General features: G+C 43.3%; 1 protein-coding gene across 3 annotated transcripts in view; it reads right to left on the bottom strand.

The window, feature by feature from the left end:
* Positions 1-23,582, bottom strand: part of CHN1 (chimerin 1) — a 140,781-nt gene that overhangs the window by 64,018 nt on the left and 53,181 nt on the right. For 2 of the 3 annotated variants that reach the window (XM_040357707.1, XM_040357709.1), the window contains one exon: positions 15,277-15,568. In XM_040357707.1, coding sequence (XP_040213641.1) covers positions 15,277-15,568 — 292 coding nt within the window. The remainder of the gene's footprint in view (positions 1-15,276; positions 15,569-23,582) is intronic. The other variant, XM_040357708.1, reaches the window with a different exon arrangement.

The following is a 23,582-nucleotide window of genomic DNA, read 5'->3' as shown; positions in this document are numbered from 1 at the left end:
TTCATGGATAGCGCCTGCAAATCCCCTACCCTCCTGGCCGAAGTAATGGCTAACAAAAAGGTCAACTTTAATGTTAGAAACTTAAGGGGAACCTCTTCCAGAGGTTCGAATGGGTGTATAGATAACGCCTCTAACACCCTAGTTAAGTCCCAAGGCGGACAACTATATTTTTGGACTGGAGAAACTCTTTCTCTAGCTAACAAAAAACGTTTTATAAGGTCCTCTTTCGCCAATCTTTTATCAAGATAGACTGAGAGAGCCGTTATTTGTACCCGAAGGGTACTAACTTTTAATCCTAAATCTACCCCATCCTGGAGGAAGTCCAGGATAACCGGGATAGAAGTTGAAGCTACCTGTCTTTCCTTACGCCAGGAACAGAAGGTCTTCCATACTTTTTGGTAAATCTTTTGAGTTACTGGTTTTCTGCTCATGAGAAGAGTATCTATGACCTTCTCTGAGCAGCCTTTGCGTCCTAGAATCTGGCGCTCACTAACCAGGCCGTTAGCTGAAAGAATTCCGGCTTTGGGTGGAGTACTGGGCCCTGCCTGAGGAGATCTGCCCTGTACTGGAGCTTCAGAGGCTCCGCCATCGCCATGGCTCTTAGGTTTGCAAACCAAGTTCTTTTTGGCCACCATGGTGCTATCAGAAGAATCTGGCCTGGGGACCTGCTGAGTTTCTGAAGAACTCGCGGAATGAGCGCCACCGGCGGGAAGGCATAGGCCAGTCCGAAGCGCCAGGTCTGGGATAGCGCATCCAGACCTTCCGACTGTAGTTCCCATGAAATCGAGAAATACCTTTCTACCTTCCTGTTTAGTCTGTTGGCAAACAAGTCTATTTCCGGTTCTCCGAAATACTGGACCAGGTGTTGAAAAACCTCTGGGTTCAGTTCCCATTCCTCCTCCCTCAACTTGTGACGGCTGAGGAAGTCTGCTTCTATATTGCTCGTCCCCTTTATGTATATGGCTGAGATAGAGAGTACTCTTTCTTCTGCCCATATTAGGATTTCCTTGGAAAGTTCTAGTAGGGGACTGGACCTGGTCCCTCCCTGGTGACCTAGGTACGCTACTACTGTAGAGTTGTCTGAGCTTACTTGGACTTCTCTGCCTCTGATGTCTTCCTGGAAGGCTATTAGGGCTTCCCCCACTGCTCTGAGTTCTCTGTAGTTGGATGACCTGCGAGCTAGTGAGCTGTCCCATTGCCCCTGAGCTTTTTTCCCCTCCAGGTGGGCGCCCCACCCCCAGGAACTGGCATCCGTGGTAACCTTCACTGGGTTCCACTGAGCCCATGGTCGCCCTCCCCTCAGGTTTTTGGCAGATGTCCACCACTCCAGGGAGGACAGAACCTGGGGGGTGAGCAGTATTTTCTGATCTAAGGACTCTTTCTTTTTGTCCCATGAGGACAGGAAGAAGAAGTGTAATGTCCTGGCATGAAGCTGAGCCCAAACTACCGCTGGGATGCTTGCTGACATCAGGCCTAGGACTCTCAGAACATTCCTTCTGGAGAGTCTGGGGTTTTTGATAAGGTTCCCAACTGCTGAGGTTAGTTTTAAAACTTTTTCTTCTGGTAAGAAGAGTCTCTGCTGCCTGGTGTCCACTACGTATCCCAGGAAGGTCTTGACCTGTTCTGGTTTGAGGGAGGATTTTTCTTTGTTGATTATCCACCCTAGGCTCTCTAGGAGTGCCATTGCTTTGTTGGCATCCCGCGAGACTTGGGCGGCTGATTTTCCTGAAATCAGCAAGTCGTCTAAATAGGGTATAAGGGATATGCCCTGAAGGTGCAGGTATGCCACTGCTTCTGCTAGGATTTTTGTAAAAATCCTTGGGCTGGAGGTTAGCCCGAATGGTAGTGCTCTGAACTGCCAGTGGAAGGTTTCTCCTTCCACTACGACCGCAAACCTCAGATATACCTGGTGATGCACGTGGATTGGCACGTGAAGATAGGCATCTTTGAGATCTAGGGTCACCAAGAAGGCCTCCTTCATGAGGTTCTTTCTTACCGAATAAATACTTTCCATAGTAAACTTTTTGTATTCCAGAAACTTGTTCAGGTTTCTCAAGTTTACTATTAGACGGTATTTTCTGGAGGGTTTTCGCACTACGAAAATATGGGAATAAAATCCCTGGTACTGCTGAGCTTTTGGTACTGGTACCACCACTAGTTGTTTGGCTAACTCCTGTATGCCCTCCAAGAGGGCAGACCTTTTCAGGGTATCCCTGGGAAGGTGAGTAATGGTGATCATGGTGGGGGGTGTAGTCAGAAATTCTAGGCGATAGCCTTTTTGAATTATTTGGCAGATGTAATGACTGTTCAAAATTCTCTCCCATAGAGGGAGGAATTGAGATAGTCGACCCCCCACTCTGACTTCGTCGTCACTTGGACGGTTTGTCGCTGGGTTTTGGAGGAGGGAAAAGGAGGTTGTTCTTCCTGTTCCCTTTGCCAAAGTTCCAACGTCTAAAAGGTTCCTTTTTGGCTTTCTGTCTACCCTGCCCCTGGGGGCCTCGAAAAGTTTTCTTGAAACCTTCTTTTTTGGGTTTAACTGGGAATTTTTTACCTTTTTCTGATGACCTAGCAAGGACATCCAGGTCTTTCCCAAACAACAGGGAACCTTGGAAGGGGATGCCACAGAGTTTTCCCTTGGATGTAGCATCTCCCTCCCAGGCCTTGATCCAAACTGCCCTCCTAGTAGAGTTAATGAGGGCTGCTGTCTTGGCTGCTGCCCTTGCAGATTCCGTAGCTGCATCTGCCAGGTAAGCAATCGCCTTCCTTACCACTGTAAGTGACTCAACTACCTCCTCCGCCTCCGAATTCTGGGCGAGGTGGTCGGTGAGTGTCTCTACCCAAACATCTGTATTCCTAGCTACACATGCTGCTGCTAAGGCTGGGCTTAGTGCTGCCGCATTGGCCTCCCAGGCTTTTCTAAGGAGAGATTCTGCTCTACGGTCCATCACATCCTTGATGTTACCCGCATCCTCAAAGGAGAGAATAGATAATTTAGTGACTTGCGACAAAGCCGCATCAAGTCTAGGAAGCTTAAAAAAGACTTCCTCATCTTCCTGGGAGAAGGGGAATCTTCTTTTCCAGGTTTTTTGTTTGATTATTCTCCTTTCAGGGTCTCTCCACTCCTGAAGGACTAACTCCTTGAGGGATTTGTGCAGGGGGAATACTTTAGATTGAGCGTCACTCAGGCCCCTATAAACTTTATCCTGTGCTGAGGTAGGTTTAGGGGTCTCAGGAATTTCCTCTGTGGCGTAGATTGCCTGGAGGAGACTCTCTAGATCTTCTACAGCAAAGAGGTGTTTTCTTGGACGTGTGTCTTCCTGAGACTGACTAATGGAGTCTCCATCTACCTCTCCTGAGCTGTGCCTAGACCTAAGTAGACTGACTACCTCACTTTCTTCACCGTCTGCTTCCCCCAGAGGGGGAATTTGTGAAGGTGTAAAGAAAACGCTTGGGCCCCTAGAAAAGGGGGTCTCCTGAGAGGAAGTGCCTTCCTTAGGGGTAAGTTCCTCCGTTTCGGTCTGTGCCGACTGCCCGGCTGCCTCCCGGAAGGCCTTAACTGTTGCTAACATTTCTGTTTGCATGGATGAGAGAAAACTCTTCATCATGGCAGCAGCCTCCTTTCCTGCCAGTATATTAATACATTTATAGCAGAAAGGTTTTGTGTAGGACTTGGGGAGCTTCTCTCTACAATTCCCACACTTTTTAGAGGAACTATGCCCTGTAGCGGAAGGAGAATGAACTGAGGCCTCCTGGGGTCCGCTGGGGGTTTCTGAAAGACATGAAATATACATTTAAATTGTCTTTTTCCCCAAGACTGCTGGCTGTACTGGGGAGGGGAGGAAGTGGACGAGAAGGGACCAGATCCTGCTCCGGTCGTTCCCTAAAAGTTTGGGAACTCTCACCGCTTCCCCCCTCCCTTTCCAGGGGGATTGGTACTTACCGTCCCCCGACCTGGATCTGCCAGCGGTCGTGTCGGTCTTTCCGTCCTCTTCCATGAGGAGGGTGACTCGGTCCTGGCTGTCGGTACTCCTGTACTGGTCACCGCAAGCCGACCCGTCCACCACCCACGCCGTCTCCACGTTCCACTGGGAACTTCCGGGTTACGCCGTCTGGAACCGCCCACTTCCTGTGATGCAGTTCCTGTCTCAGAACGAGGCCTGGAGCGCGGCGTTTTTGCGTCTGGAGACCCGGGAAACGGCGATTTGAATGGTGGTGGATTCGATAGCATACAGTGATGGCTCACCTCCCCGCAGCTCAGAGCACTGGTGCTTACATAGGGCGACCTGTGAGTTTGGACCGAAGTCTACAGGTAAGTTCAGCCCTCCCCGGCCTCCCTTAGACCTGTCTCACAGGGGTACCTTCGACCCTCCCCGGTCTCTAAGTTTCCATTAACAAAACAAACGTGTCGCTGTGTTGGAGAAACACAATCAATACTGAGGAGCAAGGGGAAGGGCGGGGCCTTTTAAACTGTCATGTGATTGTGTTTCCTGCAGGAGGAGCCATCATCTCTCGGGTGCCGTCCTGGAAGGTGGTAAGAGAAAATGAGGGGTTCTGTTGAAAACAAACCACAGTCAGGTAGACCAACTAAAATTTCAGCCACAACTGCCAGGAAAATTGTTTGGGATGCAAAGAAAAATACAAATAACTTCATGTGAAATACAGGACTCTCTGAAAACATGTGGTGTGGCTGTTTCAAGATGCACAATAAGGAGGCACTTGAAGAAAGATGGGCTGCATGGTCGAGTCACCAGAAGAAAGCCATTACTACGCAAATGCCACAAAGTATCCCGCTTACAATAAAATCTGTGGACTTCGTAGAATATATACATACATACATACACTGTATAAGTGGCGACTGAATACAAGATAGTATATATTAGTGCTATGCTGTACTCTTATTTTCATCATGCGGTTACAACAATCCTTATGTAAGGGTAATCTGAGGGACAAGGAGCTTTATTGTATTTTACTGAGCCTACTTCCTGAAATTGGACATACAAAGCCATGTCTTATCACATTTTAGATAAACAAGGCATCATGGTTATCCACCAGCCCTCACTGTAAGACAAATTGTTAAATAACAGACTACAAAACAGAACCTTTCATCTGCTTACATAATCTTCCTTAATGGGTTGGTGTGTGTAATACTGCATGGATTGGAATACTGCATGCACTGCATGCATTTGGCTGCAATAATTGGATAGTATACAGTAAATAATCATGCTTGGTCTTTCATGTAAATCAAAATTTAATTTTTTTCTGAAAAACTGAGCAGGAATGGGACCCCACAGAAAAAATTTAGATAAGCTGTCAAAATAGACCCTCCTTCCAGACCGTCATTGATGTCATCCCTTCCACGCTGCACTCCACGAGCGGTTCAAGCCCCGCTTTCAGATCATTTTACTGCAGGGTAGTCTTCCCAGTCACGATTGCAGACCAACAGTGGTGAGAGCCAGAGGTGCAGGGGGTGGTCTATGTGGACAGCTTTACCGCAGATGTCTGCAGCCCGAGATGAGCCCGTTTTATTCATCAACCATGTGAGGTGCTAAATGTTGTACCTTCATTAAATGTAACCATATTGCTACACTTAGAGGCACCTCTGCTCTTTAATACTCGGTAGCTCCTGCTGGATTTTGCTTCTAAACCCCTCGTGGAGATTTTATGGTTACACAACCACATGGCTATAATCTTTTTATATTGACTATAAACTGCAGGACTTCTGAATAAATGGTTGTGAAAGGAATCATTTGAGTTTACATTTGTTATAGGGAAATTTGCTTTGATATACAAGTGCTTTGAATTACAAGCATGTTTCAGGAACAAATTATGCTCGCAAACCAAGGTTTTACTACTGTATAATGTTTGGGGTTTTGATTGTTTTTTTTAAGCAAAAAAATTATGATTTTTACATGTAGGAGAGGAATGCCAGAGTTGGCCTGGTATGGAAGTGGTTAAATTAACATTAGTAGCCATTTATATTTTATGCATTTATAAAACACATCCAGCTCGCTTTTGAAGCAACCTCCCAAGCTGGCTAGAACATGCTCCTGTAAAGACTATTTCACCAAGTTCTTTACTGTATTACATTGTATTGCAATTGTACTATCTGTCCTTATGTTGTAAAGCGCTGTGTAAACTGTTGGCACTATAAAAATCCTGTATAATAATAATGAAAATAATGATAAAGTGACCACAATGTAATCCCAATACTTACTGCTTATAGTCTACCCGTGTATGTAATTGCTAGGTACATGTGCATAAATGTAGTTCATAGTTCCCGTGTGTGGTCAGTCTTTCTCCTCAGTGTATTATAATGGAGCCGGTTTGAGCCAAGCCACTTAGTGATGCAGCTGAAGCTTTCAAAGCTAGAAAACTTCACTATCTGAACTGTCATTTAGTATTGGATAGTATAGGTGGGAGAGGAGCGACACTATATGGCTGTCAGATACTAGACATCATAGCTGCCTGGCTATTGAAAGAAAAGTAGGCATATACATTCATTGGCTGTGTTTAGCAGTATCAGCAACATTTAAAATTAGACCATATAAATTATAAATGTATGTAGTGTTCAAAATGCACAGCTTTGACATTCTACGGTGCTTAACCACTTGCCCACCAGGTAAATTCTGGCACTTCTCTCCTTCATGTGAAAATCACAATTTTTTTGCTAGAAAATTAATCAGAACCCCCAAACATTATATATTTTTTTTAGCAGACATCCTAGGGAATAAAATGGCAGTCATTGCAATACTTTTTGTCACACCGTATTTGCGCAGCGGTCTTACAAGCGCACTTTTTTTGGATAAAAATCACTTTTTTGAATTAAAAAATAAGACAATACATTTTGCCCAATTTTTTTATATATTGTGAAAGATAATGTTACGCCGAGTAAAATGATACCCAACATGTCACGCTTAAAAATTGCGCCCGCTCGTGGCATGGCGTCAAACTTTTCCCCTTAAAAATCTCGATAGGCGACGTTTAAAAAATTCTACAGGTTGCATTTTTTGAGTTGCAGAGTAGGTCTAGGGCTAGAATTATTGCTCTCACTCTAACGATCGCGGCGATACCTCACTTGTGTGGTTTGAATACCGTTTTCATATGCGGGCGCTACTCGCGTATGCGTTTGCTTCTGTGCGCGAGCTCGTCGGGACGGGGCGCTTTAAAAAAATTTTTTTGGGTTTTCTTATTTATTTTTATTTAGTTTTATAATTTTTTACATTGAAAAAAAAAAAAAAAAAAAAATTGATCACTTTTATTCCTATTACAAGGAATGTAAACATCCCTTGTAATAGAAAAAAGCATGACAGGTCCTCTTAAATATGAGATCTGGGGTCAAAAAGACCTCAGATCTCATAATTAGACTTAAATGCAAAAAAAAAAAATGTTTCTTTAAGAGGCTGGGCGGGACTGACGTTTTGACGTCACTTCCGCCCAGCAGAGCTATGAGGACGGGTGAAGGAGATTTCTCCTTCAGTCCCGTCCCCGCTCAGCTGCCGGACACATCCGATCCCCTCCGCCGCTACCGACGGCTCCGGTAAGCGGCGGAGGGCGCGGGAGAGCGGCGGGCCCTCTCCCGCCACCGATAACGGCGATCTCGCGGCGAATCCGCCGCGGAGACCGCCGTTATCGTGTACACCACCGCCCCCTGAAAAGATGAATATCTCGGTTGTGGCAGCAGCTGCTGCCGTTATCGAGATATTCAACTTTAAAAAGAGGACGTCTTTTTGACATGGGGCGGTGGTCAAGAGGTTAAAGGGGTTGTAAAGGTAAAAAAAAACCCCTAAATAGCTTCCTTTACCTTAGTGCAGTCCTCCTTCACTTACCTCATCCTTCCATTTTGCTTTTAAATGTCCTTATTTCTTCTGAGAAATCCTCACTTCCTGTTCTTCTGTCTGTAACTAAACATTGTAATGTGACACTTTCTCCCTGGTGTAGAGAAAACCTCTTGAGGGGGGAGGTGGCAAGCAGGAATGTCAGGACGCCCACTAACACACAGCTCCTTTCTCCATCTGCAAAGTAGAGTGTGTCCCGACACTCCTGCTCGCCCCCTCAAGAGGCTTTCTCCACACCAGGGTGAAAGTGTTGCATTACTGTGTGGAGTTACAGACAGAAGAACAGGAAGTGAGGATTTCTCAGAAGAAATAAGGACATTCAAAAGCAAAATGGAAGGATGAGGCAAGTGAAGGAGGACTGCACTAAGGTAAAGGAAGCTATTTAGGGGAAAATTTTTTTTACCTTTACAACCCCTTTAATAGAAAAGTGAAGCATTTTAATTCTTGCCCCTAGAAGCACTTGCAACTAAATATTCATTCCACCCCAAACCAAGGCCAACTTTGGGTGGAATCCTATTCCATTTTGAGAGCTCAAACCTACTTCAGACCCCAGCAACATGTTTATTTTTCTGGCAAATCATTAATATGTGAAATCATTCTATTGGGAATGTGTTCTTTCATGTCCTCATAAAAGCCATGTGCAGACATCCGATTTTAAATTAAAACGGAGTTGGGACAATAAAGTTTGACTGAAAGTGGATTCATTAGAACACCACAAAACCCAAAACGTTTCCATGTCTTAATAAAAGAGCATTATGAAATGTGTCTGTTCTTTTCCAGTGCAGGGCACATATCTATGACTTCCTACCAGACCAAGAACAAGATGTTTCATTATCAACTAGGAAGTAAACAGGAAGTCTCCTAGCCGATTACATTATAAGCCGTGGTTGTTTAAATGAAGGCAGCCCAGAGATTACAGCTTGTCCGCTCCGCTCGTCCATTTAATACTTGTGGTCTCTCAGCAGCATTAATCTCTGGACTATCACAACTAATCAAATGTAAAAGTTATGCATTTTGGGGCTAGGAATATGCATGCATCATACATACTGTGGGGGGGTACAACTGGGGGAATCCATAGTGGAGAATGATCTAAGTGTTCTAGTAGATCATATGTTAAATTATGGCAAGCAGCGGTTTCCAAAGCAGGCCAAAAAAATAAAAAATTAGTGGGGGGGGGGGGGGGAGAAAGAGAGAGAAACACTTTGCTCTCATGCACATCGCTGTTTACCTTAATGCATAGAGTGCATTAAGGTTAAAAAAAAAAAAACTAACTTCTGTCTTCAAGGTCCTTTTACTACTCTGGTTTATGCAAGATCAGGCCAAGTATTTATCTTCCTAGGAGCTGGTAGCCTCACAATAAAGCAAATACAGTATATTGGTGTTGTCTATAGAGAAATATACCCTACCCTGTGCTGAGCGAATAACATTTGCATATTGTCACGGTCTTCATAGAAGCCTTCCTTAAAGCGGAGGTTCACCCAAATAACATCTATATATCAGACTACATTGCGGCTCAGCTTGGAAACGCCAATTGTACATGTTAGAAGTATAAAGAATTTAGTCTGATATAGATGTTATTTGGGTGAACCTCCGCTTTAAAGGCAAAATGGAGGGATGAGGTAAGTGAAGGAGGATTGCACTAAGGTAAAGGAAGCTATTTAGGATTTTTTTTTTTTTTTTACAACCCCTTTAAAAGGGGTTGTAAAGGTAAAGCAGGCCTTGGATTTAGGAGATCCTTTGGCAGGTAAGACATGTCACGTGTATGCAAGTTCAATGTATTTAGCTTTTTGCCTGGAATGTTCAGTTCTGAACTTGAGGCCATTCAAATAAAGTTACTCCTCTGCTGGTTTCGGTGGGAGTAGACAGGCTAACAGGGGTCTCAAATTGGTGGCCCTCCAGCTGTTGCGGAACTACAAGTTTCGTTATGCTTGTAACTGTCAGCCTTGCAAAGCCTCATGGGACTTGTAGTTTTGCAACAGCTGGAGGTCCGCCAGTTTGAGACCACTGGGCTAAAAGAAGGCCAGGAGTAAGGTAGCGTGGGTCCTTGTTACCTAAGCTTGCATCAGTTTTACATCTATGGGAGGATAGTATTTCCCTATATGTAAAATCCAAAAAAACAAAAAAAAAAAACACACCCCACAAACTGTCATAAGCACAGAGTCAACAACCCAATTAAGTCACACTAGAAGTTCTGATGAAAAAAAATAAAAAAGTATACATTTTATTTCAGGAGCTGCCAGGTTCTGACAGGCAAGAACTAGTGAGGTGTAAAGACTTCACATCTCAGACCGTAATGAACAGAATAATTTATAAATGGGTAAACTTTGCAGTCAGTTCAGGAAATATGCAGACAGAAGAGGCAGGGAAAGACCTAGATGTCAACTTTATTTTCCAAAATACTTTAAGAACGTTTTGAACCTTTGATGTGCTGACTTCATAGAGAGAAGCTTGAGAATACAAATGGGTCAAACTAATGAAGTGCTCCAACTTATTAAAAAAAAACAAAAAACAAACAAAACACACACACACACACACACACACACACACCATTTAGACCAGTGAAGAATCTGTATAATACATGAGGTTGTCAAAAAAAGGAGGTTTTATAAATAAAACAGAAAAGCAATACCACTGAAAACTAAGGGGTGGGAATATTTTGGAAAGGTTAAGAACTTTTTATATTTAAAGATAGATTATATATTTATTACACACACACACACACAGCGGGTAATAGTAGTATTGACTACATCACCATTTTTCTAGGTAAATATATATTTCTAAAGGTGCTATTGACATGAAACGTTCAACAGGTGTCGGTAACAACCCATGCAATCCATACATACAAAGAAACCAAAATAAAATAACACCAAACAGGTTTTTTGGTGCCGAAACGGATACCGAAATTGAAAAATACACTAGGCTGAAAACAGAAACCAATACCAATTTTTTTTTTTATATTTTTATACAGGAGATGGTCAGTGACTGGGGACATGGTACAGGAGAGATGGTCAGAGACTGTAGACATGATACAAGAGATCAATGCAGCCTCACCTGTGCCCGTCAGATGCAGCCCCACCTGTGCCCGTCAGATGCAGCCTCACCTGTGCCCGTCAGATGCAGCCTCACCTGTGCCCGGAAAAAGATGGAAGAGAGCCGCCGCTGCCTGGTTGATTAGAGCGCCGGGAACATAGTGGCTTTCATTTCAATAGCTTTGTGTGTGTCCCCCCTCCCCCCCCCCCCCCCCCCGTGTGCCGACACATACAGCCCCTTCCCCTTGTCCAGGGAACTTTGATAGACAGATCACCCGTCCTAGATCACCCGTCCTAGGATTGGGTGGCGGGGAACACACAGCTATTGAAATTAAAGCCGTTATGTTCCTGGCGCTCTAATCAACCAGGCAGCCTCTCTCTTCTGCGCTATACGACACCCACCCCATTTTCATCTCCATTATCTGCCTTTTTTCTCTTTCGACAAATTGCAGAAAAGGCAATTTTCGGCCGATATGTTTTGTCGTCCGAAATTTCGGTGCATCCCTACAAATAAGTTCAGAAATTAAGTTATGTGTAATAAAGGGACTGACAGGGAAAAATAATGAACTCACAAAGACAGGGAGGTGCAGAAAGACATGGAAAGCAAAGACAACAGCTGAAACCTATCAGCAATTTGAAAGCAATCCTGCCCTTTGTCAGTGAAAATTGTATCAGCTGGTTCAGTCTCAACTGATGGCCTATAAAAAAGGTGCCTCATTACCAAGGTGTCATTACCTAATGATGGGTAAAAGCAAAGAGCTCTCTCAAGACCTTTGCAATCTTATTATTGCAAAACATATGAGGTAATTGATTACGAAAAAACTTCTGAATGTTCCAATGAGCACTGCTGGAGCCATAATCCGGAAGCGGAAAGAACATAATTTCACCATAAACCGGCCACAACCAGGTGTTCCTTACAAGATTTCTGACATAGGAGTTAAAATAATTATCAGAAGAGTTGTCCAAAAGCCGAGGAACAATTGTGGATCTCTTCAGAAAGACCTTGAATTAGCAGGTACAATTGTTTCAAAGAAAACAATAAATAATGCACTCAACCGCCATGGCCTGTATGAACGCTCACTATGCAAGACTCAGTTGCTGAAGAAAAACGCATGTTTAAGCTTGCTAAACAACATTTAGACAAGCCTGTGAAATACTGGGAGAATATAGCCTGGTCAGATGAGACCAAAATTGAACTCTTCGGATGCCATAATACTCACCATGTTTGGAGGTCAAATGGCACATTACTCCAAAAACACCCCCATACCAACAGTGAAGTTTGGGGGTGGGAACATCATGGTGTGGGGCCGTTTTTCAGCTTTATGTCGTTAAAGGAAGTTTGAATGGAAAAAATGTACCAAGACATTCTTGATAAAAATCTGCTGCCATCTACCAGGACGATGGAGATGAAACAAGGGTGGACATTTCAGCAAGACAAGGATCCCAAACACAAAGCCAAGGAATCTCTCAATTGGTTTCAAAGAAGGAAAATAAAACTGCTAGAATGGCCCAGCCAATCACCTGACTTGAATCAATTAGAAAATCTATGGAAACAACTAAAAGAGCCGAGTTCATAGAAGAGGCCCACGGAACCCTCAAGATTTGAAAACTGTGTGTGGAAGATAGCGCCAAAATGACACCTGAGCAATCAATGCGACTAGTTTCTCCATACAGGAGGCGTCTTGAAGTGGTCATAACTAACAAAGGATTTTTTACCAAGTACAATTTCAGTTAGCGTGTTCAATTTATCACACATACATTTCTGAAATTATTTGTTTTGGTTTCTTTGTATGTATGGGTTGTTTTACCGACATGTGGTGAAGACTTCATGTCAATAGCACCTTTAGAAATATATTTGCCTAGAAAAATTGTGATATGTTAAAACTTATTTTACTGTGTGTGTGTGTGTGTGTGTGTGTGTGTGTGTATTGTTAGGTTATTAGACAATTCTCATATTGAGTTATTGTCTTGTATTGCACTAAAACCAGGAAAATAATTTACAGAGCAACAAATTAGCAGTAGCTGCACTGACCAAACAGCTCAGATATTTATTAAGCTTCTGGACTGCCTCCCAAATATGAGAGAACTGAGAGGAAGCAGTTGTCACCAATTCTCATAGCAGGTAACCAAATCACACCCTGCCAGGTCAGAGGGGATTTACAATGGGACAGCAGCAATTATGGGCATTGAAACTCAGTAGCCAGAGGCAGTCTGCAGGCTTGGTCCCTCTGATAAGAAATGGAGGAGGCCGGAGACTGCTATTTTCTGTTATCTGCCATCTCAAAAAGTATTTAACTTCTTTATGGTGTGCGAGTCACCTTATTTTCTGCTCGATAAGACATAAAATGGGGGGAAAATGTCTGTGCATCTTATGGAGCGAATACTGACCAGCCTTGCTGTCGCCGTGTCAGAATACCGGCGCTCGGCTTCTCTGTGGAGGAGCAAGGACAGGATGTGAGGCGCATCCTGGCAGGGGCATACCAAGGGGGAGCGCCCCGAGTGCCAAAACATGGGGGGGTGTCGCTATGGGGGTGATACCGCTATACCGGTTTGCTGTGTGTCCACCACCCACCTATAGTAGTATTAGTAAAACTATTTTAGTACACAATTTGATTCATAATATTTTTTTTTCTTGTTTTTGTCCTCCAAAACCTAGGTGCATCTTATGGTCAGGTGCGTCTTATGGAGCGAAAAATACGGTATTTCATTGGTACTGTATCAAGCATCACTTCACTCTCTCAATCAACACTGACTATTTTAACCCTTATGCTACTCATCAGTAAATGGATATATCATATTTAAATACTTTTCCGTTAACTTTCATTAGTTACTTGTCCTGTTTTTTCATGATGTCATACATGCCAGGAGCCTTTAGGAGGGGAGGATGGGTCTTCTCAGCCAAGCACACCCTACTGCCTGCATGCCTGAGCTAGGGGCAGAAGGATTTCAGGAAGTACAGGAATCGTCTGCCCTTACGCAAGATGGCCAAGGCCAGAAATGCTAGGGAGTGTGTTCCAAAGTGATTTATCAGCAAAACTAAGCATGGAGACATAAGTGGATGGATAAGTTTGCTTTGAATAATAAAATTGAATTAAATTGCCGTTTTGGTGCTCAGATACGGTTTAGTTCCTCTTTAAAAAGGCACATATAAAAGCAGTTTTCTTTGTTTAATTGCAAATTAAATAAAAATGAACAGTGCCCTCAGGCAGTTGCTGATCTCAAAACCGGATTATTGAATTAAAAGTTTAAGCACCACAGACCACACAAAAAAAAAAAATAAAAAAAAATAAAGGCTCTACCCACTACTATCCGCCATCAACTGGAATATAAGCTTTGGGTGGCTTGGACTACCAAGGTGGCTTGGACTTATACAATAATTAATCATAACTTTGGGTCTTAAGCTGGGTTACACATGTTAAGTTTTTATTTTTGTTCAAACCCAAAATGAAAAAAAAAAAAAAACACACACACACACACACACACACACACACACACAGGAGGTTGCCATACTTAAGTAAAGTTAGTGTGGCGATCCCCCCTACTGAGCCTTGGTGTCTGTGTTCTGATAGGGCGATTCCCACTAACACCCCGGTTCCTGCTGAAACGGCCGATATTCGGATCGTGTGTACCCAGCTGTACTCTCCAATGAGAGAGTTGAAGATCAATTACAGTCTGACAGTTATGGCCCAACATACTCTGTCTCAAGAAGTTTATAGTGAAACAACCAGACTAAGGCCGCGTACACACGATCGGCTAAACCGATGAGAACGGTCTGATGGACCGTTTTCATCGGTCCAAACCGATCGCGTGTGGGCGCCATTGGTTATTTATCCATCGGTTAAAAAAAAAGCCATCTTGTTTTAAATGTAACGATGGATTCCTAACCGATAGGTCAAAACCGATCGTTAGAAGGCACAACCATCGGTTAAAAATCCACGCATGCTCAGAATCAAGTCGACGCATGCTTGGAAGCATTGAACTTCGGGTTTTTTTCAGCATGTCGTGTTTTACGTCACCGCGTTCTGACACAATCGTTTTTTTAACTGATGGTGTGTAGGCACGACTGATCATCAGTCAGCTTCATCAGTTAACCGATGAAAACGGTCTATTAGACCGTTCTCATGGGATGGACCGATCGTGTGTACGCGGCCTAAGTAATCCCTGACCCCTCCTAAGCTAAGAAAAATGTAAGCAAATAGCGCATATATGAACCTTCTATTCATATGCTTAAAAACGTACATAACAATAAAAGACTGAATATCCATTCTTGCATATCCCTAATTGTAATTGGTTATCTTTAACTTTTCACAGATACTTAACACACCAATAACATATTTATTCCCTATATATTTACTTTGTTTCCCCCCATTAAAACAAGACAATAAAGTGGAAGAATTAATGCCACTGCTCACCCTTTTCTCCGCAGCGACATCTTCCCCCGATGAGTCCCTCTCATCATGTGGCTCTTTCACAGCTGGCATTTGCTTCTTGTGCGCTGGCTCTCGGTTTAAGGTGGTATAACCTATATGTTCATAAATCGGGTTTATGGTCATCTTGGCAATGTACTCTGCTGCCTTGGTCTCGATATACAGGGTGATCAGGCCATCGGTCACCAGGTCATGGATGGACTCAAACCTCTTTTCGCCAACAAAATGTTTTCCATCATAGTAAAGTCTGAAGTTTCTGGTCTGATTTCCAAATCTGCTTCAAAATCAAAAAAAGAGAACAAAAAACTATGAAAACCTTGAAGATCATTTTCTAAAAACGTCTGGATTGAAACAACTGCAGACACTTTATACAAGTCAGTTCATCACAGATGTGGAAAAAGTGATGTATCCAGCAGTTTGGTTAAGAGTTTTTTTTTTTCTATTTTCACTGCCAGAACTGCATCTTCTTTCAACCGCCTGCCTAGAAGATGTTATACACACTTACAATAGTCTCTTCTATTGCACTTAATCAATACAGTGATTTGATGCAGTGCAAAACCTCCACAGCCTTGTCATTTACTAGGAAGAGGCTATTCAGGGAGCATTTGGCTCTTGTGCCAACAATTACACTGAATTGCATCTGCTGCCAGAGTCTCAACTAAATGGGACAGAATGGCACAAGGGTAAGTATTCTTTATTTCTGGCTGAAATCCAAGTACTAACTCTTTGGTTTTTTACAAAGGAAGCTCTATGGTAAGCTTGCTGAAACTCAGGAGATTTTCACATAATCTATGCATAGGACAGCAGCCTTAAGTGATGATTTAGGCATTGCAGTTTTTTCTTCCATTTACATGATGCTGCATCACGCAACAGATTGGGATATAAAAAAAAAAAAGAAAAAAAAAAGAAAAGGGGCTGCTTTATACAAAAATGCAAATTCTAAGCCGACCATATACAGAAATATACAAGACCATATGTAAAATGGATTTTAATTCAAGGGCCCCTTCTGCTATCCTAGTTGTCCAGCATCACTCACTCAGATGTCTACCATCACAATGGTATTTTATTAATACTAATGGCAAATTGGGATCTGTGTTTTTGGGGGCCTCAACTTCTGAACCAAATAATTTGAATGCTTAAAATAAAATACTCACACAAAATCTAAAATAAAAGATTTGACCTGCCTAAGGGCCTTTCACGCAGGAACTCCGTCTGGATCTGTCTGTCAAGTTTTTCAAATGAATCCAGTCTACGGGCAGGTGGGAGTAAAATAGATGGACTTAAATTTACACCTCACCTACACACAAGACTTTTTTGTACGCAAAAAAAAAAATATATATATATATATTATATATATATATACACACACACACACACACACAGGAAGGGGTTGGATCTTTTTCCATTTTGGTAGACATAAATGGATGCAAAACGGAGGTCACCCGTTTATGTCTTTTCACTTCTGGTTCAGGCAAGAAACATGTTTTGGTTATAATGTTGTTCACCTATGACTATTTTCTTCAGAGAAAATAAAAAAACACCAACACGCACACATGAAAAACAGATGGATACTGATATGAACTGAAAACCGATGTATAAAATGATCTAAAATAGTAAAATAAAAATATCAGTTTACATGAAAGAACAGAGGATGCTCATGTGAAAGCTGGAGTACATCCGAGAGGCGCCACTGAATGTGGGTTGCTGTACAGCTTCCAGAGGGATTTCTCATGTGTCACGGGCGTGAATGCTGTTGTAATGACAGCAATTGCTTCTGGTGAGTGTCGAATTCACCAAGACCTGATGTGGCTATGGATGGTTGATTTCATGGTTTGCCTTTCAGAATTACTGTGAAACCTATTTTAGTACTTTGCGCTTTTACTATTATTCAGACTATTTGCACTTTAATATTGGCGCTAAACATTATCTGTTTATAGAGTTTACAACTGCTTAAACATACTAATGTACAGTACTATGCAAAAGTTTTAGGCAGGTGTGGAAAAATGCTGTAAATTAAGAAAGCCTTCAGATGTAGGTGTGTTAACCACTTAACCCCTGGACCATTTTGCTGGTCAAAGACTAGGCCACTTTTTGCGATTCAGCACTGCGTCGCTTTAACTGACAATTGCACGGTCGGTCGACGTGGCTCCCAAACAAAAATTGGCATCCTTTATTCCACACAAAAAGAGCTTTCTTTTGGTGGCATTTGATCACCTCTTTTTGCTAGGGTTGTCCCGATACCGATACCAGTATCGGTATCGGTACCGATACAGAGAATTTGCGGGAGTACTTGTACTCGCGCAAATACCCCCGATACCTAAATAGAATACTCCCCCCCCCGCCGCTGCATGGAAAGCCGCCGCATCGAAAGCCGCCGCATGGGTTAAACGGCATGCGGGAACATCACAGCTTTCATTTGAATAGCTGTAGTGTTCCCGTGCGTATAGACACTCCCCCTTGCTCGGGATTGGATGGGTGATCGTGATCTGTCCAATCCTGAGCAAGGTGGAGTGTCTATACATTCAAATGAATGCTGTGATTTTCTCCATGCGGCGGCGGCTTTCGGCGGCAAAGGTATGGGGGAAATGGCTGGAGGGACATGGCTGCATATGTGAGGGACATGGCTAGAGGGACATGGCTGCATATGTGAGGGACATGGCTAGAGGGACATGGCTGCATATGTAAGGGACATGGCTAGAGGGACATGGCTGCATATGTGAGGGACATGGCTGAATATGTGGGGGACATGGCTGCATATGTGGGGGGACATGGCTGCATTTGGGGACACATTTAAAAAAAGTATCGGTATTCGGTATCGGCGACTACTTGAAAAAAAGTATCGGTACTTGTACTCGGTCGTAAAAAAGTGGTATCGGGACAACCCTACTTTTTGCTATAATAAAACATCCCCCCAAAAATATATAAAAAAACATTTTTTCCTCAGTTTAGGCAGATACATATTCGTCTACATTTCTTTTACCAAAAATTATTGCAATAAGCGTTTATTGATCAGTTTGAACAAAAGTTATACAAAATAGGGGATAGTTTTATGGCATTTTTATTAATAATGTTTTTTTTTTTACTAGTACTGGTGGCGATCGGCAATTTTTATCGTGACTGCGACATTATGGCGGAAACATCGGACACTTGACAACTTTTTGGGACAATTGTAATTTTTACAGCGATCGGTGCTATAAAAATGCACATATTACTGTGAAAATTACACTAGCAGTGAAGGGGTTAACAACTAGGTAGCGCTGTAGGGGTTAAGTGGGCCCTAGTGAGTGATTCTTACTGTAGTGGGTATGGGCTGTGTGTGACAAGAGTGATCACTGCTTCTGATTACAGGAAGCGGCGATCACCGTCATTGTCACTAAGCAGAGTGGGGAGATGCTTGTTTACATCAGCATCTCCCCATTCTTCCTCACCGTAAGACGATCGTGTGTATCCCCGCAGCAATAGAGTACGCGGGACCGCGGGCAGGCTCAAGCGTTCACAATGCTGCTTCCTTAAAGGGGACGTATATTTATGTCCCTTTGCCCAGGAGTGCCATTCTGTCGACGTATAAAATGCGCGTATAGTTTATTTTAATATAGTTTATTTTGATCAACTAAAGTGAAAAATAAACAAACAGAAGTGGAATCCAAATGGAATCAATATTTGATTCACTCTTTGCCTTCAAAACAGCATACATTTTTGCAGGTACACTTGCACACAGTTTTTGAAGTTGGGCTGTTCCAAACATCTTTAAGAACTAAACACTGATCTTCTGTGGATATAGGCTACCTCAAATCCTTCTGTCTCCTCATGTAATCTTAGACAGACTTTATTATGTTTACTGAGATCAGGGCTCTGTGGGGGCCAAACCATTACTTCTAGGACTCCTTGTTGTTCTTTATGCTAAAGATAGTTCTTAATGACATTGGCTGTATGTTTGGGGTCGTACTGCTGCAGAATAAAGTCGGGGCCATTCACATGCCTCATTGATGGTATGGCATAGTGGATAGATATCTGCCTGTATTTCTCAGCATTGAGGACACGATTGCTCCTGACCAAATCTCCAACTCTATTTGCAGAAATGCAGCCCCAAACTTTATTATGCTTTACTGTTGCCAGCAGACACATTATTGCACCGCTCTCCAGCCCTTTGCAAACAAACTGCCTTCTGCTACAGGCAAATAATTCACATTTTAACTCATCAGTCCAGAGCACCTAGAAGAAACAAACTCAAAAGGGCGCCTGTCAGGCTTCAGGCTGGAACATAAGCATCAGCAGCTTCCAGAAATGGCAAGATGGCTGTGGCTCCAAACAGCACTTCTCTTGGCTGGGTGATGACAGAAAGTGGAGGGAATGTGGCTTCATGTTTGAGGGCAGACAGGAGCGCCCCTTTATCAAACCAGAGGAAGCCATTGGAGCCGCAGCCATCTTGCCATTTCTGGAGGCTGCTGATGCTCATGTTCCAGCCTGAAGCCCGACAGCTGCACTTCCATCAAGAACCCTGCTTCAACCAGCCACATGCCCGCTGAGCTCTGCAGCCTTATGGTGATCCTATGACGGTCTATATGGGTCCATGAAAAGCCTTAATCTACTTTAATCTAGTGAGTGCATTTTTATTGTATTTTATGCTTTTTAAATAAATTGTTACACCAAGATTACGCCCTCTTGTGTTTGTTTTTTTATAAGTGCATTAGGATCTCAAAACCTAACTTGATAGGATCTGCATCCATTTTACCTGGTGTATCCTACCACTCTCCTGGCTCTCTCATGTGCCCCATTTAATGACAGTTGGGTTCCAGTCAGCGCAATAGCCTATTCTTTTATTTGGAGTCCAGAGCACCTTCTGCCATTGTTGAATGGAAGAAAGAAAGATGAGTCTTTCATCTTCAGCATTAAGTTTCCTTGGCCGACTGCTGAGTCTATGGTCTTCAACACTGCCCGATTAATAGTGTCCTCAATGCTGAGAAGTACTGGCAGATACTTACCCATCATGTCATACCATCAGAAAGCCTTCAATTGGGGCCAAATTTATTTTGCAGCAGCAGGGAAATTACCCCAAACATACAGTGAATATCATTAAGAACCATCTTTAGTGTAAAGAACAAGGAGTCCTGGAAGTGATGGTTTGGCCCCCCACATAGCCCTGATCTCAACATAGAGTGTGTCTGACATTACATTAAGAGACAGAAGGATTTGAAGCAGCCTACATCCACAGAAGATCTGTGTTTAGTTCTCCAAGATGTTTGAAACAACAACAACTTGAAAAACTGTGTGCAAGTGTACCTAGAAGAATTGATTCAGTTTTGAAGACAAAAAGGGCGGTCACACCAAATATTGATTTTATTTGCATTTAGTAAATTGATAACTTAAATGAACAATTAAAATACATATTTTAGAAAACATTCTTACTTTACAGCATTTCTTCCTCCTTGTGCAAACACAGCAGGATATGGGTGACAACCTTCTGTCTCCAATTGCCCTCCTGCACTGTCACCCTGTCATTTGTAATTCCAGTGGAATCTATAGGCAGTCATGGCAATGCACATAGTGCAGACCTGGTCCACCATTGTCACCATCTAGAAGTCCGTACAACACAGCAAGTGCATGCAGGCAGAAATGGTGCAAAACGAATGGAACAGGCCAACAGCACAGAGATACACACAATAGGATGAAATACAGTAAAGCTACAAAATATTCTGAAAGTATCAAAAACACAGTAATTGTTTGTGAAACACTGTGCATCAACTAAAATGTTATTCAGTTAGAGCAGGGGTCCTCAAACTATGGTCCGCGGGCCACATGCGGCCCGCAGAGGACTTTTAACTGGCCCAAGCCACCCTGACAAGCAACGCCGGTTACACAGCAGGTTGTAACACAGCGATCTGGCGCGCTATGATAAATGTCCCGCCCTCCTCCTCCTAGACTAGCTTGTGTGATAGAGCCAGTGTTCTGTCTATCACACAAGCTGATCTAGGAGGAGGAGGGCGGGACATTTATCATAGCGCGCCAGAAATGTTACCAACACTGTGAGCTTTGTGACACAGCGGGACCGTGACACAGCGGGACCGTTACAGCAGTTTGGCACAGTAAGGAGTAAGGCTGTGAGGGGCTTACGATGGTGAGGTGAGAGAGGGGGGGGGGGCTTGCGATGGTGAGGGGAGCGGATGATGATGATGATGATGATGGTGGGGGGGGGGCTGATGATGTAATGATGAAGGTGGGGGGGGGGGGCTTGCAATGAGGGGCTGATGATGATGTAATGATGGGGTGGCTTACAATGATCTTGATCGGCTGGCAATTAATGATTGTAGGGGGGGGGGTTGCAATGAGGGGCTTACAATGATGTTGGCGAGGGGGGGCTTGCAATGAGGGGATAATGATGATGTAATGGTGAGATGGGGGGCAATGCAATGATCATGATCGGTTTGCAATTAATGATTGTGAGGAGGGGCTTATAATGATGAAGGGGAGGGTTGCAATGGTGAGGGGGGGGCTTGAATTTTGAAATGGTGGTGAGGGGGGTGGGGGGGGCTTGCAATGATGGTCTGAAATGACGGTAAGGGTGGGCTTGCAATGATGGTCTTACATGACGGTGAGGGGGGCTTGCAATGATGGTCTTCCATGATGGTGAGGGGGGGTTTGCAATGATGGTCTGACATGGCAGTGAGGGTGGGCTTGCAATGATGGCTTGTTCTTCATTTTAAATATTGTATTTGTTCCCATGTTGTTTTTTCACTTCAAAATAACATATGTGCAGTGTGCATAGGAAATTGTTCATAGTTTTTTTTTTATAGTCCGGCCCTCTAACGGTCTGAGGGACAGTGAACTGGCCCCCTGTTTAAAAAGTTTGAGGACCCCTGAGTTAGAGTTTAGATCTACTTTAATAATGACCACAACATACTCAGTACTCTCTACAGACAATTGCATCTCTTGCAAATGTGTTATCTGTACCACTAGTCTTGCCAAATAACTCACAGAAAAAAAAAACACCTAAAGCCAATTGAAAACTCACGAAGAAGTGAATTTGGTCTCCGTCTAAACAAGTTCATAAACCGATGAGAAGAATGAGGGGCGTGTATGGATAAGTACACCAAATTAGTTTATATGAGAAAATTACATACTACTGTAAATCTCAAACTCATGGGAGTGATGGCAACAAAGAAATCTACCTGCTTAACGTAGGGACTCTCCTGAAAGTTGAAGACAACATTAGAAGTATTGGATAGCCAATTCATTTTTAAAACTAAACATACCCCCTTGTTCTTTCCTTCAGTAGGAAAAGCATTAGAAATTAATGCAATCATTGAAGCTTCCTGTAGAAATTGAGCTTGGACCTGTATATACCCATTGGGGTAGATCCACAAAGAGAGTACGCTGGCGTATCTACCGATACGCCGGCGTACTTTCAAATTTCCCACGTCGTATCTTTAGTTTGAATCCTCAAACCAAGATAGGACGGCATCTGGGTTAGATCCGACAGGCATATGGCTTGGTACGCCTTTGGATCTTAGATGCAATACTTCGGCGTCCGCTGGGTGGAGTTCTCGTCGTTTTCCGCGTCGAGTATGCAAATTAGCTATTTCCCAACGATCCACGCACGTACGCGCGGCCGTTGCATTCTCTTATGTCATCTCTAGTCGGCTTTTTCCGGCCTATAGTTAAAGCTGCTGTTTTGCGGCGTATAGACTTGCTATGTTAAGTATGGCCGTCGTTCCTGCGTTTATTTTGATTTTTTTTTTTTTGCCCAAGTCGTCCGTGAATCGGGATGGACGTAATTCACGTCTATGTTAAAAAATGACATCCTTGCGACGTCATTTAGCGCAATGCACGGCGGGAAATTTAGGGATGGCGCATGCGCAGTTCATTCGGCGCGGGGACGCGCTTCATTTAAATGAAACACGCACCCTACTCGCCGTTTTGAATTAGGCGCCCTTACGCCGCGAGAGATAGACTACGCCGCCGTAACTTACGGCGCAAATTCTTTGAGGATTCGAAGTTTAAAAAAGTAAGTTACAGCGGCGTAGCGTATCTCCCATAAGCTGCGCCTGTGCAGATCTCTGTGGATCTGCCCCATTGTTTTTAAAGCATACCTTGCATTTAAATACAAGGGGCCACTTTACTGATAGCCCCCCTACCCTGTCAGCTTTAATTTGGGCTATTTTTTTCTTTATGGGGGGGGGGGGGGGTGGTGTCGGTGTCAGAAAAGCCGACCCCGTATTTTAATGAAAGGTCCACTTTAAAGTGATGAATGGCATCAGAGATTAATACAAAAAGCTTGAGAGGCAGAAGACTTG

The sequence above is a fragment of the Rana temporaria genome, chromosome 6, assembly GCF_905171775.1.
Source record: "Rana temporaria chromosome 6, aRanTem1.1, whole genome shotgun sequence".
Lineage (NCBI taxonomy): Eukaryota > Metazoa > Chordata > Amphibia > Anura > Ranidae > Rana > Rana temporaria.
This window is presented reverse-complemented; position numbering and strand designations above follow the sequence as displayed.